Source organism: Lactuca sativa, chromosome 5, assembly GCF_002870075.4.
Source record: "Lactuca sativa cultivar Salinas chromosome 5, Lsat_Salinas_v11, whole genome shotgun sequence".
NCBI lineage: Eukaryota > Viridiplantae > Streptophyta > Magnoliopsida > Asterales > Asteraceae > Lactuca > Lactuca sativa.
The window spans coordinates 281229621-281246440 of NC_056627.2; the positions used below are offsets into that span (position 1 = coordinate 281229621).

General features: G+C 30.2%; 1 protein-coding gene across 1 annotated transcript; it reads right to left on the minus strand.

Moving 5' to 3' along the window:
• Positions 1-10699: 10699 nt before the first annotated feature.
• Positions 10700-11285, minus strand: LOC128126029 (uncharacterized). Its single transcript, XM_052763724.1, has 2 exons — positions 11281-11285; positions 10700-11171 (listed from the first exon to the last, which is right to left on the minus strand). Exons 1-2 carry the CDS (start codon positions 11283-11285, stop codon positions 10700-10702), a joined length of 477 nt encoding a protein of 158 aa, XP_052619684.1.
• Between the last annotated feature and the right edge of the window lie 5535 nt (positions 11286-16820).

A 16820-nucleotide genomic window follows, 5' to 3' on the forward strand; every position in this document is an offset into this window, starting at 1 on the left:
TGTTGTTTTAGTAAGTGCTCGAATTTGTTACTACCGAAGCTTCGCTCAGCTCCACTGTCGAGTGAGATGCCATAGAAAGAGTTGTTAAGTGGGAACGTACCAGTATCAACTGTCGGGTGTTGAATTGCTTTGCCTCGACCTAGGGTTAGGACCCTTCCTAATCCTCCTGCCTCTTGATTGTTAGACTTGGGGCAGTTGCATCGAAAATGGCTGGTTCCTCCACACCCATAGCAGGTATGACTGGCCCCAACGTTGATGTTGTTGTTCCTGTCGTTGCGATCGTTGTTGTTGTTTGGTTGTTGATTCTGCTGTGGATAAGTTCTACAGTATTTGGCGGTGTGACTCTTTCAATTGCATCTATGACAATACGGCTCCCGACAGGTTCCCTTATGATGGAAATTGCACTGGTTGCATTTTGGAAGGCTTCCAGCATATGATCTCGCTGGTGTTGATGTAGTAGGTGTCATGGTCGCATGGACAACAACAACATGTTGCTTCTTCGAGAACCCTTGAGTTGGTTGTCCCTTTCTCTTACTTCCTAAATTTCGCTTCCTGCTCTTAAGCTTGGGGTTTGGAGTGCCTTGATAAGCTGTCACTTGTTGGTTTCCGTGCTCATTCCTTAGGCTGGAGTTGTCGATGCTATTTCCACATCTATTGGTGTTGTTTGCATTGAGTTGTGCCATAGTAGTGGTTACTGCCACTGTTACAGCAGCTTGGAATGTAGAAGAGTCCACCTGCAGGAGCGGTGTCTCGTTGTTGTGCTTGTTATTTCTGTGGAATGACATTTTCCTGCTGCATGTTGATAAGCCAGATCGTAAGTAATGATCATCATTCCTGATTGTACTCTATAAATTTTGCGTATTGTCGTATGATTCTCATTGTTTCCATCTACATCCTTATGATGTATTTACGGTAGTAGGTAATCGCAGATTTGGCACAATCGTTACATCTATCCTTAGAGTATATGGGTTGTTTCGGTTTCGAGATCCTTAAGTATCTAGCGGTTTCGAGGGTTCGGTTGTGCATATAATTGAATTTATGCAATAACATGAAATAAAGATAGCACATAATTGTTTCATTGGTAAGTACCGTCTTAGTACACGAAAGAGAGTCATATCGGATAATAGGGGGGAGAAAAGAAAAGGTTGATCCTAATCGTGGCGGAAAGTGTCTGGTGGTGGTGCTGATAAAGTAGATGCACCTCGGAGACGAGCTACTTGTCACTCGGTATCTCGTAGTCGTACCTCCCAAACTAACTGTCTCGCTCAGGAGTCTCCGTTCACTTCCTGTGTTTGTCTCTCATCTCTCTCAATAGAAACCACATTTGGTCCGTTTGATTTGGGGTGTCCTGAGCTTGGTTATCAATATCTAGGGTGCGCCGAACCATGACTGGCAGGGCCTAGTCAGCTGGTCCTCTATGAATAAGATCGAAGAAACCTCGGTTCCTACCGTAGTGTTGTCGTATCCCCTGCTGGTGACTCCATCTCTAAATATCGTGTGCCCATGGGGGCGTGGGGCCATCGGGGCCCGTACGATAAGCCAATACTCTGGACATGTATGGAGGATTGATGACCTCAGACTTTGCATCCGAGTTATCATCATCATCGCCCTCGAGCTCTTCCTCTTCGAGGTTCACTACTGGCTCGACGGGTTCATCTGTAAGTTCTACTTCATGTTCCTCCTCTGGTTCTTCCTTTGAGTCTTCTTCTGGGTCAAGCCACCCTGCATACCCCTGACTAGGGAAATATGGGTCTCCTGGCTAATGATGCCCATCTATAGTGTATTGCACGAAGGGAGGTATAAATATTAGAAACAAATAGCACACCAAATACTCCTATAGTATTTTAATTTTGTTTAGGTTTGGTTCTATAAGCTCTTTGGATAATTAAATGGTAAGTTTTTGATTCATAGTCCATCACAATTACTCCCGAACACACGTTGGTTGTATTTTGAATGAATGTAGTTGATCAGGCTACATTCACACCCAATACGACTACATAACTGCCCGAGTTTAATAGAGATGTTCAAATCCTCCAAAGACTTTTACTGTTCTTGTTGCGTTATTACTCTAAAATGCACACATAAGTATGTATTTTAATTATTATTTTCAGAGTAGTTTAGTCTCATTGTATTTATAGTTGCATATCTTGTATGGTTAGATATGCCAGTTCACTATAAACAATGCTCTGATACCAATCTATCACACCCCCGAACCAGACGGTGGAAACGTTCGGGGGCTTGTGCGTGACTTCATCTTGAAATATCATTACAGTGAATATAAATGAAACATAACATCATCATCACCATGTAATATAACAACATTCATTGTTTACATTGAGTATTGTATTGAATATTACATGTCAAAATAGTCAGAGTATGATGAAACAAAAATATAACAGAATATCCATTAGTTTGTTTCGTTCAACCTGCTTCGACGGTTTCCTGAGAATACAAGTTAATTTAAAAAGGTCAACATAAAAATGTTGGTGAGTTCATAAGTATATTTGAGAAAATGATTTGTATAATTTTGTAATCACAAGAAAATCCTGTATTTTCTTAAAATAGTTTGGTATGTTTATGTTCGATCTTGTATTAATGCATGTGTGTTATTGTTTAATTGAATGCCATAAGTGATAGAAGAGAATGTAGATAGAATGTATCTAGACAACCTGATGTTGCCCGTAAAAGAAGAATAGAGAATGCTGCCGTACCAACCCCGAGGTTGAGTACCAGTGTAAGTAAGTTTCCGAGTAATCCAACATAAAAGAAAGTAGTCTTCCGAAAACTTCATAACGTTAATTCCTCTAAGTGGGCCGTCATAACCATACTAAATAATGACAATTTCATCTGTCTTGGCGTTTGTGAACGCCGACTAAAAAATAAAATAAGGTTATAGTCACCCTAGACCGATGTAGTCTAACTGTAGCAATAGTATACAATGTCCGTTGCACATGTTAATGGGTCAAAAGTGCCCAATGCACATATAAATAGTATTAAGGACCTATCAAACATATAAATGGGTCACTAAGGCTCGATAACCTAAAAATGATCAAAATTAATCCGTTTATTAGTTTATTGTTGGTTTTGGATCAATTATTCACTAAAATAGCATAAAATGCCCACTTTTTGTAAAAATGATGTTCTTGGCCCAATAAGCCAAAATTTTACAATTAAGGCACAATTTTTAGTAAAAATAACACTTTAGTCCCCATTTTGTTCAAAACATGTATTTATGACTAGTTTTTGGTAAAAATAACATTTTAAACCCATTTTTGTCAAAAATATCATTTTTGGCTTGATTTTTGTGAAAATACACATTTTTCTGGTTTTTGGCTTTTCAGACCTGGTTGTTGGAAAATTTGTAGAAAACTCATCGTAAGTCGAAATTTGGATCCGTAAATTCTGGAAGTTTTTAAATTTTGTCTACTTTGTTCACAAATTTTCTCATAATTTTGAATGGCCTTTAAAAAGTGTGAAATTGCTCACCTTCACAGGCTGGTCCGAAATTATTCCAAATATGATAGGTAGTTTTGTGAAATTTGCCAAAAACTGTAGAAAAATCATATGAAAACGTAAAAGTAGTCATTTTAAAGCTATAAACCTGAACCTTTTTCATGTAATACAGTTTTGAAAAATATTATCATTAAGTTTATCAAAACAGTCAGAGATTGGACCAAGACTTTTCTGTCAATGGCTGATTTATGAGTCTAGTTTATAGATCTTTGAACACAACAATCCTTTTTGCTATTTTAAGTGTATAAATCTCAGATCTACAAGTTTACATGTATTATATGTGATAACACATACTTTTCTCAAGGTTTTCATGTAGATCCAAGTGAAAAAACTTAATATTCTTAACATATTTTTAGGTTTAGAGGATAAATAACACATAATCAACAAATAAGTCATGAGAAACACACATATTCATGCATATACACATAGATCTACACAAAGCAACTTGTATTCTCCCCCAAATCCAAGTAAAAATCGAAAATACGTGGTATGAACTCACCTTTGCTTGTTGTTCTTGGTTTTTGGTGAATATTTGAGAGAAGATTTCGGCCCTAGCAACTCCTTGAGGAAGTTTTCAAACTTAGATGGTTCTAGGGAGTTAGATCATGAAATAAGGCTATGTCAGAAAGAGTTCTTAACATTAAGATGGAAAGTACGTGTTTATACATGATAACCACTTACCAAGAGGTTGAAACCTTGAAGAACACTCTTGAAACACCCACACACACCCACGATTTTGATGAGGAGGGATGAGAGGATTTCCTTGATTTTAAGAGGTAAACATAAGAGAATGTTGTGTTTGAAATGAGAGATGATGGTGGGGAGGTCCTTATAGCCGAGAATTTGGAGAGAATAGAGGGAGTGAGAGAGTCTTGCATAGAAGTATGTGATTTACATTGTTGTATGGTGGTGTTTTGTGCATGGATTACCACAATGCAACATTGAGGTGTCAAGGCTTCCATCCCCTTATTATCTCTTTATTATTATTATTATTATTATTATTATTATTATTATTATTATTATTATTATTATTATTATTGTTTGGGCCGAGAATGGGTAAGGAGAAAGGAAATGAGAGGATTTGGTCCCCTTTATTGTCTTAGTTCGAGTTAATGAGGCCCACCATAAATATTTTTCGGCCTATTGGGTCGTTATGATGGTTTACGGCCCATTAGAGTCAAGGAAATGGAGTTTATGGCCCAACTTGGCCCAATAGGGAAAACAAGAATTATTTTAGGTCCACATAGCCCAATATGTTAAGTTTTATGAATGTGGGTCCATTTAGAACCCAATTAGGGTTTTTAGGCCCAAAATAGTCGAATTGAATGCTTATTGGTTTGTCAAGCCCAATAAGAAAATCCGAGCCCGTGATAAACTTGAACGAGAATTCTTAGGGTTTTCAACACCAAATTGACTATTTGAAACGTTTTGTGTAGAGTTTTAAACTTTCCTAGCTAAGTTGCTAATTGTGACAAGAGTGGTTGGTGGTGGTGTCGTAGATAGGTGGTGATGGTGTGAACTAGTGGTAGATAGAGAGAAAGGGAAATGTTTGTTTTTGGAGAATGATGAAATATTTAATTATTGGATCACATATCAAAAATGAGAATCTTATTTGTATTCTAGTTATAAATATTTTGATAAAAATACCATTAATGAAAATGGTTCTTAACCGGTTCTTATATTTTAAAGGTTCTTATTTTATCTTTAATATATATATATATATATATATATATATATATATATATATATATATATATATATATATATATATCTTCTCTAATAAATGAAGGTTTTTTTTGCCACTTGTCAAACTCTAATTCATTTTGTCACATGTCATTTTGTGGTTAGTTTGAATTAATTTTTATTCCATATGTAATTTTATGGTTTTTCCTATTTTATTAAATTTCATATGGTATTTAAATTTAATAATAAATGCATATGACTTTCATTAATTGACTTTCCTTATAAGTTCAAAATTTTAAAATAAAATCTCATTAATTTGATTTGATTATTTTATCTAAATGATTTGTTTAAATTTAAAAGAGAAAAAAAAAAACATTTTACTTTTTAATAATTCAATATTTTTCTATTTTTTTTATAAATTCAAATTTCTCAAATATTTATACATATTTAATTATTTTAAATACACCTATGTAATACATGGGGCTCACACCTAGTATATATATATATATATATATATATATATATATATATATATATATATATATATATATTACTAAATGTTTACATCCTATCTTTCTTCTATCAATTCTTATAAAAAAAAATGATTAAACGTTGTTTCTTATCTTACTTGCCAAATATACATCCATGTGAGGCGTTGAAAGTAAACAAAATTGGCAGTTGTAGATGTTCTATATATATATATATATATATATATATATATATATATATATATATATATATATATATATATATATATATATATATATATATATATATATATATATATATATATATATATATATATATATATATATATATATAACAATTTTTCTCTATACATAACAATTGATGCTTTAAAATGCTGTACTGTACAATTCTATAATGTATAAATTGTTGTGTATGGCAAAAAGTTGTTATGTACGAATCACTTTTCTCTCTCTCTCTCTCTCTCTCTCTCTCTTTATATATATATATATATATATATATATATATATATATATATATATATATATATATATATATATATATATATATAGGGTTAGGTTATTTTGTTTTCACTATCTATTATGTGCATGTGTGATTGATTCTGGACCAATCATTTTAGTTATTTTAAGAAATTAATTAATGCATACTACATGTTGAAGATATAATGGGTATTAATTACATCTTCAACATTTAATATGCATTAATTATTTTTTTAAAATAACTAAAATGATTGGTCCAGAATCAATCATAGATGCACACAATAGCTAGTGAAAACATTTGAACCTAACTCTCTCTCTCTCTCTCTCTCTCTCTCTCTCTATATATATATATATATATATATATATATATATATATATATATATATATATATATAATTTAATAATAAAAACTTTTAATAATGATAAGGTTTTTTTTTTTTGTAATTCGTCATGAGTTTTTAAAGATATTTAATACATCAGACGAAACCTGTAAACACAATATGTTCCAAGATACTGTTGAAATAATACGGAGTAAGAAGTTTATATTATCGTTTTCAAAAAGCAATTGATATTTAAACTTGGTTTAAACTTTAAAGCATGGTGTTCACGTGGAAATGACCCCAGGAGCATCCTAATTAAATATTGGTGGAGTAAGTAGTTATCCGATTAAGGGTCGAATCTACTTAAATTAACCATAAAAATTCTTTCAATTTTTAAAGTTTAAAAATCAAGATAAATATAAAAGGATTCAATTGAGAAAAAAAAAAAAAAAATTAAGGATAGAAAAATCAATCACATCTATACATTTATTTTGCCACAAAATATTTATGTTTTCAAACGAAAGATGTTTGTTTAAACTATGTTAATCGTTACATAATATATATATATATATATATATATATATATATATATATATATATATATATATATATATATATATATATATATATATATAAACATATTTTTTTATTTTTCTAATTTTTAAGGAGTTATATTTTTCAAAAAATTATTTTAAATGTATCATAATTAATAATCTTTTTATTCTGTATAAATAGACAACCGTATTGATATAGTTTTAAAATAAAATATTTTTTTTTCTTTTTTTTTATAGTTTCAGATCTCGTTATTCATAATAAAAATATATCAGAATTTTATTACGATACATTCATTATTCAGTTATGAATAAAAACATATGCTTAACTTTTATTTTTTATTTTTTATTATTATATTTATTTTACAATTTAAGTATCATTCATATATGAATATAACATGTAATAAAGTTTTTTACCAAAAGATATATTTTTTATATCATAATTCATCACATGTTATATTCATATGTGAATAAAACATGTATTAGCTCTCGTTATATGTTATATTCATATATAAATAAAACATTTGTCAGATTTTTATTAGAGTTCATTTGTTATTTATATATGAATAAATAGTATGTTAATAAAAGACGAAGTGTTTTGAAAATTCGAACTCCTTATTTATATATGATTAACAAATAAACTATAATGAAATTCTGATAAATGTGTTATTCATATATCAATATAACTTATGAGAATAACTAATACACGTTTTATTCTTATTTGAATATAACATGTGATGATAGCGAATGTAAACTATAAAAAATTTATTACATATTATATTCATATATGAATGATATTTGAACTGTAAAAAATTAAGTATACTTTTTATTCATAAGTTATTAACAAATGTATTGTAAGAAAAATTCAAAAATCTGATGCAATTTTATTCGCTTATGAATAACGAGAGCCGGAACTATAAAAATAAAACTAAAAAAATTTATTTTATCTTAAAACTATATCAATATGGATGTCTATTTATAAAGAATAAAAAATTATGAACTTTAATATATTTAAAATAGTTTTTCGATAAAAAAAACTCATTAAAAGTTAAAAAAAAAAACAAAAAAAAATATGTTTTTGTATATATTAAGGTAAAGATTAACATAGTTTAAAGAAACATATTTTGTTGGAAAAGACATGCAAATTCATTTTTTCCTTTCCGCCCGTAGGATGTAGGGGTTTGTGACAAATATAAATGATTGGCTAAGAATGTTCTTCCATTTTCAATATTTTTTTTATTTTCTCAATTGAATATATATATATATATATATATATATATATATATATATATATATATATATATATATATATATATATAATTGGTTAATTAAATAGAGAAAGATGTTAATTTGGAGGGGTAGAGTGTTCCCTATCTGAGCTAATCTCATATCTTTGTTCATGCATCTCAATCAGTAACCGATTGCAAAAAAACTTTTATAAATTTAAGTGTAACATCAAATTTTAATCAACTTAAACAAGTTAAATTGATTTTTCTTTCTCACAAAACATTATTCAAAAAAATTTAGATACGTTGTTATTAATCAGATAAGATTATATAAATAGGTTTGTTTTATTTAGGGTAAATTACACGAATGATCCCTATGGTTTGTGGTAGTGTGCGCACTTGGTCCCTGAATCTTTTTTTTAACTCGAACCGTCCCTATTATATAGTTTTGTTGCGTGCTTGGTTCCTATTAGGCTTAAAAAGACTTTATTGTCCCTCGATATTTCTTTTCCAATTAACTATATATATTTTAAATTATTTATTAGTTAAAGAAATTGTTTAATATATAGATGGGTCCCAGCAATTGACCCCACTCCACAACCGTATCAAACCCTTTTACCCTTTCTTCATCTCTATGTTTTTCTTCTTCCATGGAACACTGAAAGAAGAGTCGATTCTCTCTTCCATACCCTTGCCGGAAAACCCCACAATCGATGACAACCCTTCATCTCCTTCCTCTTTTTTGTCCCCACTCCTTATTTATTTCCTTCCACACATGTAAAAAGAGCCTGACAACCACTCTAGTAAGCACTGACAACCTCTCTAGTCAAAATCGACATCCACCAACGGTTATTCTGGCAACCACCGTCGGAACCTGCAACAAAAACCAAAGCTAACTAAATCAACCCTAAAATCCAACCTAAAACCAAAATCACAATCAACCAAAATGAAATTTAATTTCCTAAAACGAATCTGAAACCAATGTGAAGCTATTTATAAAATATGTTTTCAGAAACATCATAAAGATCGATTGCATATATGATACTTCAAGTCGATGGTCCAGAGGTGACCAGCAAGAGAAAGAAAAAAGCAGGGGAGGTGGGTCTCATACCCAGAGAGAAACAAACCTACAATTGGGTCTCGAAAACCCTTGATGTGTATGTATGTGTTACGTAGCCTTGATTTTCAGACGAGATTTCCTACAAGAAAAAAGTTGTAGGTGTGTCGTGAACTCCTGATTTCCGACTCCAACGAAGCATTTTGTCTTTTTGGTAAGGCTGCAAAAAGAGATCTGAGAATTCCTGATGACAAAGAGAGGGTATCGGAGGTGGAAGGGAGGGGGATTAATGGCGATTCCGACAATCCCTTTTTCTGATAGGGCACTGTTGAAAAACATAGGAAAGGCAAATGACGTTCTGTGGGTTTTAAGTTTTATTGGAGATGAACGTAAAATCATATTTAATTATAAAATTTTCCATTAATATTACAGGAATTATAATAATAAGATTAAATAATATATTAAAAAGGGTAAAATAGTCTTTTTCACGGTGTTTGGGACTAAACGTGCAACAAAAACACGTAACAGGGACTGTCCGAGTTAAAAAAAAGGTTCATGGACCAACCGCGCAGACTACCCCAAACCATAGGGATCATTCGTGTAATTTACCCTTTTATTTATATAATCTAAAAGCCACGTGTAATTATATCTAATTGTTATGGATATGAATACGATTATAGAAACTATATTGTTTGGACATTCTTTCTAATTTGATAGACAACTCTTTGTTCTATTTCTGTATCCTTTCTTACAAATGTATATTTTTTTCATATTTATTTTACTTATTTATTTTGTCACATGGCTTGTTTTGTTTTATTATTTTTTTCCACTTGTTATTTTTTGAGGTTTTTTATTCTTACATTAAATTTCTAAAATTTACTGTTATATACATGAACTAGATTATGACCCGCGTAAAACGCGGAGAACATATAAAAATATACATATAAAAGTATAAAAAAGTTGGCACTATAAAAAAATATAAAGTAACAGAAACATATTTAGTATTATTGGTAACATTGAAATGTCTGAAAAAAACAATGAAACACTTGAATATCTATAATCGTTGAATGATCTCTTTGTAGACATAATTTTTTGTTTTTATTAGTTGGACGACCCTCGTCATATATGAGTACTTTAAATCAATTTTCACTTGTGACACGAGAAACAAAAAAACATATAACTGACAATGAGTGAAGATGAGCCTACGCAAGTATAATCCAACATTTGATAATTATTGTCATTGACTTTTGTTAATGGCCATAACAAAATAAACAACTATGGGGAATTGCCTCCGCTAAAAACGAAATAAGATTCTTTTATTAAACGGAGTTAACTTCATGAAAGGTATATAAGTAGTCTCGTTGAAGAATCCAACATATATGATTCAGGCTTCAATGACGTGTCTTCCAATCCTAACAATATGTAACCTAGTATCATTGCATAGTCCTTTGGTTTGTTCGATATTACGAAGTAACATGACTGGAACACCTATTTTTAGTGTAAGTTTATGGTTAGAAATTCTAGACGCCTTAAAATCATTCAACACAACTGAAGAGTAGATTGATTCCTCAAAAAAATCTGGTAACTCTATCTCACATAAAGAGTTTGAACTCATATATGTTTTCCCTTCATCTTTCATCAATCCTAAAATGTAGTCATTGGTAGCATCAAATTCTTCATTTGTAGGTACCAAAATAGCTTTATCTTGAAAATATGATGGATCATCAAGATGGTTTTCAAATGATAGATAAATGGTGGATACAGTTGAATGAATATGGTCACCTGTAGAGCGAACAACGTCTTCTGGAAATTCCACTTCAACTTCACCATCATTAGGGCCACCAATATTACCTTCACTAATTTTAAGAATCCACTCATCAAATGCTTTTGTCTCATCCAAATCATTAGTTAGACAACCAAACTAAAGCCTCATGTTTACGGTTAAACGTAAAACTGTACATTCACGCCATAATTCAACAGGGGAAGGTAAACAATTTACGATATACCTAAATAATCAAATGCATATCAACTCGATAAAATTAATTGAAAATGTTCAAGGTTTAACGTTGGAAGTTTGATGTACGATTTAGGAATTGATTTTAGATTTATTACAGTTCAAAGTTCATTGTCTGTTTTGGATGATTACTCAAATTACATTGCTAATCTCAGTGGGGGTCACTAATATGGTTGATGGTCTGATCTTGGTCGATGTGACGTGTTCTTCTCAATCATGAAATCAATGTGGATAGTCCGCAGACCATGTGTTGAGTAACACCTAAGTGAAGCATTTTAACACATTCAGAACAACATAAACCCATTAACTTGCATGGGATAGTTGGTTAGGGCCAATCAACTATTACAGGAAGACCTTATTACAGTAACTTAAGAACATTAGGTTATGAATATGCAACATTGTTTTGTATATTGATCACATTCGTTCTGGTAAAAAAATCTTTCAAATGCTTCCTGGTAATGATTATTAGAAAGTACAAAACATATCAAATAACATTTTAGCTTTATTACATCTCGAAGTTATTTCATATGCTATTTTGAGAGCATCTAAATGGTGTGTAAGCTACTAACATGAATAAAGATTTTGAATAAATTCGGTTAGTCAAAACTGAGTTTTTCTTTTACTTGTTCGGGTTGTCATATCAGGATTTTATCCTTTTCCAAATAGATTTTTCTACATATGTTCATCAAGGTATGCATTCAAGGAATCTATAGTTAAAGAATTCCAAAAAAAGTTATTTTTTAAAAGTACAATGCTATTAATGAATTTTTTTTTGCAAAGTTCAACGCTATTAATGAAATTCGTTTCCAAAACATTGTCCTAAAAATGAGCTTCAATGTTGGAAAACATGAAACGTTTCAATATCATCTAAAAATATTCCAAAATAATATATTTTTTTTAAAGTACAATGCCATTAATAAACTTTTTTTTTTTTGCAAATTTCAATACTAAAAACAAAATTTCCCTATAAAATTATCATATTAATGACCTACTAATTAACATTTAAATTTATATATTACATAAATGGTTCACTTGTGAACAAAAATACATAAATGGTCCATATTTGAAATATTTTTTTTACATAAATGATCAATATGCGAAAGAAAATGAAAATGTACTTTCCATTAACAAAATATTTTCAAAAAAAAATCCTATTAATGAGCTCTAATGTACATAAAAATAAATTTTTTCTAGATTAGCAAAAAGAATACGAAAAAGTCCTTTTTTGAAACTACGATGCTATTAATGAACTTTTTTGCAAAGTTTAATGCAATTAATGAATATTTTGTTTTCCAGAAGACAATCCTTTAAATGATCTTCAATATAAAAAATGTAATTTTCCATATCAACTAAAAATAATTCAAAAGTCATTTTTTTAAGAGTACATTGCTATATATGAAGTTTTTTTTCAAAGTTCAATACTAAAAGCAATTTTTTTCCAGAAAAAGGTCCTAATATAAGGTTAAAAAAGCATATTGTAAAATACTTATCGATCTATATGAGCAAGAATTAAACATTTCCATCAATACCCAAAAATCATGCCTCATTCTGTAATTAATTCCAACGCCCCACAATGTGGAATCCTCTCAGTGGCAACATTCCAGAACTCAAACCACAATGAATAATCAATATGAAGAGAAGCTGTAATAAAAAATAATAATTTTCATCATCTTATACAAATATTATAGATTATTGGAGGTGTTAGATAGCGTAATAACTTGTCAACAAAAAAAAATACCAACATCTTGTAGACATCACCTGTACAACATTTAAGAAATATACAAAAACATTATATAAAATAAACTATGGTTATGATATCTCTTCTAGGGTACATATGATTATTGAAATTAATGCCAACAAAAATCTTCAATATTTAAGTGGCTCTAAATACAACTATCCTCCAGTTTTAGGGCCCTTGACTTCACCCCACTCCCAACCAGAAATGGTCCCTCAAATACTTTAAAAAAAACCCTGAAAGATTAAAATATACACACAAAAAGATGAAAATGGTAAAATGAACTTTCAAATATAACAACAATATTTTATAGACAATACTACAAACAAGCTAGAAACATGCAAATAGAGACGAAAGAACATCATAATTAGATTAACACCATACACTCATTTAGTCTTATCTTTCTTCTTCCCTTATAAGAGTTTATAAAACATTTTCTATTGTATGATGGATTTCTGAATTACTTTTTTGAGATATGTGAGATTGCAAAGAATGGAACAACAAAGAAATGTAATGGATAGGTAATCGTAAAAGCAAGATAATAGAATAAGTACTTCCATTCCAGAAACATATTTGTGAGGCATGGAATAGAACAATGAAAATTTCATACGATTTTTATGTTATATAATGCAATTTAAATTATAAAGATAATCCTTCACATATCTTTGTTTAGTTATTATTATGTAATTAAAAATGGTTTATATTGCAACTTTTATACTAATATCTTCTCTTATTGCTGAGAAAACCTTGATACTCACAATGTTACCAACCCTATTTTCAAGAGTGTAGGGTGTACCCATTTATCATTGAGAAAGTAAACTTAATAAGAAGATTCAAACCAGTTAAATGAAAGACTAAGGTTGTGCAAGGTTTTTACTATGCTTCTTGGCATGCCTAGAGAACACAAGTTAACCAAAAAAACCTGCTAATTAACCAAAATTAATCAATCCCAAACATTTTCCAATATGATTTATCGATGTAATCTGTTTACATAGTATACTAGAACTTTGTCTTTTCTTTGCTATTGAGTCTAAAAGATGTTTTTTTTTATAATATTAAAAAAGGATAAGTAATAACTTATTTCTGAGAGCCCACTTTGTATTTTTTAAAGATGTTTTTTTTACAATAAATCAAAACACATATCACTACTGGGTTTTGCTGAGTTGTAGAATATGTGGATCACTCAATGGTATAAGGGTTTAAATTCCATCTCCAAATCCAGGAAGGGATCGAATGGGTAAAGGGTTATAGATATTAACTCGAGTATATCTTCCATTCACGACCTGGTAAGCCACAAAAAAAACATTGACTAAATGAATATACAAAAATGTAAAAATAAAAAAGAAAATCAACATATACAAATTCACTACCTAGTGGACATATCTTCCAAATTGAAACAATGGATGAGAGGTAGCGGTGCTGCTGTGTCCATCATTTTTCCCTCCAGATATCTATAACTTAAAAAATCAAAATCAACAATACAAATCATAAGAACAAAAATCGAAGCAAATTCAGAAAATGTAACCATTATGGATTTAAACTTAAATCGAAAGGTTTTATAGTTTGGAACTTCATAGTTGAAACAAAATAAAAGAAACATAATCTAAAACGTACCCAAAATCGATTTAAACTACGACCAAATTAAATTAGAATCCAAAGAAATTTATCTCTATATCATTCCTCCTTCTTTAATGATGATCGAACACAAGACTAGTCTACACATATCAAAGCCGACATATATTCTATTTCTTTTTTCCCCATTTTCTTCCCCTCTATAAAACTTAGGTTATATAAATTATGTAAAGAAAAAAGGGAGAGAAGGTAGGGGCACTGGTAATGAGGGATGAGATGAGACATTTTTTCATTTTATTTTTCGTGAGATTTAATTTGTCATTAATAGAATTCTTAATTTAATTCATTTTATTTTTGGTGAGATTTAACTGTTATTAATAGAATTCCAAATTTAATTCATGTTATTTTTGGTGAGATTTAATTGTGATTAATAGACTTCCTAATTTAAAACATAATATATGTTTTATAAAATTTGTGGACAAAAATAAAAAGGTTGACAAAGATGATGTCAACAAATAATCCAATGGTGGAAAATATAAGATTGAAATGCAATCAATGATCCTGATTTCTTCAAGTTAGAATTAAAGGTTCTCTTTTAATAATATTTAGTGATAATTCTCATTCTATTCATGTAAGGTTATCATTTTATTAATTTGAGAATAAATTCACATAAATGTTACAAACTCATTGATTTTTTTAAGTATTTTATAGAATGTTTAATGTTTACATATTGCTATTAAACTTTTTATTTTTAATAAACTCGTATAGTACACGGGTCTCAGACCTAGTCATTTTAAAAATTATAGTAGAATACAAAAAAGAAAAAAGGACACCTGCTATATTTTTGTATCGATAGTCTATAATCAGTTTTAGGCTTTGTTTGCCTTACGTAATGTTGTTTATTTTTAATTTCTCGTGTTAGCCTAATAAGATTTTGGATTTTTTTTTTGTATTGGATATTATGTTGCCCCATTAGCTAGAAAACTTTAATTGGTTAGTATATAAATCATGTCTTTCCTTTTTATTGTAGTAGCACTTCTCATTTTGATAATAATACGAAACCATAATCGCTCTATGTCTTTTACTTGTTTGTTCACATGGTATCAGAGCTATATTTGATCATTTTTTCATGATAATTGGAGCGAGTTATGTACAAAACGCTAAAAATTCGCAGATTGAACTTTTGAAATTTTTTGCAATTTTCAAAGTAATTTTAAAAAAAAATATTGTTTCTTTCATTCTTGTATTGGATTTCACCAAATGAAAAAGGCTCATTTAATTTTAAGAAATTATTACTTATGGTTTTCTTGTTTGTTTATGTATTCTGTTTGATTTGATTTGTTTGTTTTCATCGATTTTGAGGGTTTCGTTTCGTCTGTTGGTTTTAATGATTACTGTTGGAGTTTTGCTTTCTTGCTGTTTGGTTTCGTTTTTTTGTCTATTGGTTTTGGTTTACTGCATTTGGCAATATGGCACGAGATGATTCTTTTTAGTCAATTAGTACACAACTTGATGGCAAGAACTATGCCTACTGGAGTTATGTTATGAAGAATTTATTACGAGGGAAGAATATATGGGGTATTGTGACAGGTACCAAGGGCAAACCAACAGATTACATGGTTGCGAATTATGCAACCTTACTGGATTCATAGGAGACTAATAACTCCAATAGCATTACTTGGATTAATAGTTATGTTATCCACTCTGTTGGTACTTAGTTGGAGAAGTATGACACACCAAAAGAGGTTTGGGATCACTTGAATAGGTTGTATACTCAATCTAATTTGCAAAGAAGTACCAATTAGAGTTTGATATTCAAGCCCTCCAACAAAACAATCTCAATATTCAGGAATTCTATGTAGCTATGTCAGATTCGTGGGATCAGTTGGATCTTACAGAACTTGCTAAGTTAAAGGCTTTTAATACTTATACTAATAAAAGAGAAGAGCAACGTTTGGTTTAGTTCTTGATGACATTACGTTCAGATTTTGAAGGCTTGTTTGGATCAATCTTTCATCACACATCTCTTCCTACTGTTTATTTAGTTGTTCACGAGTTGATTACTAAAGAAACTCATATCAAGTCTCATGCTGATAAAGGTCCGAAGATAGCCACTCTTGTTGTCTTTGCTATTCCACAACGACCTCAGTCTTCAAACCAAAATCATCCTAAAGTTGCATTTGA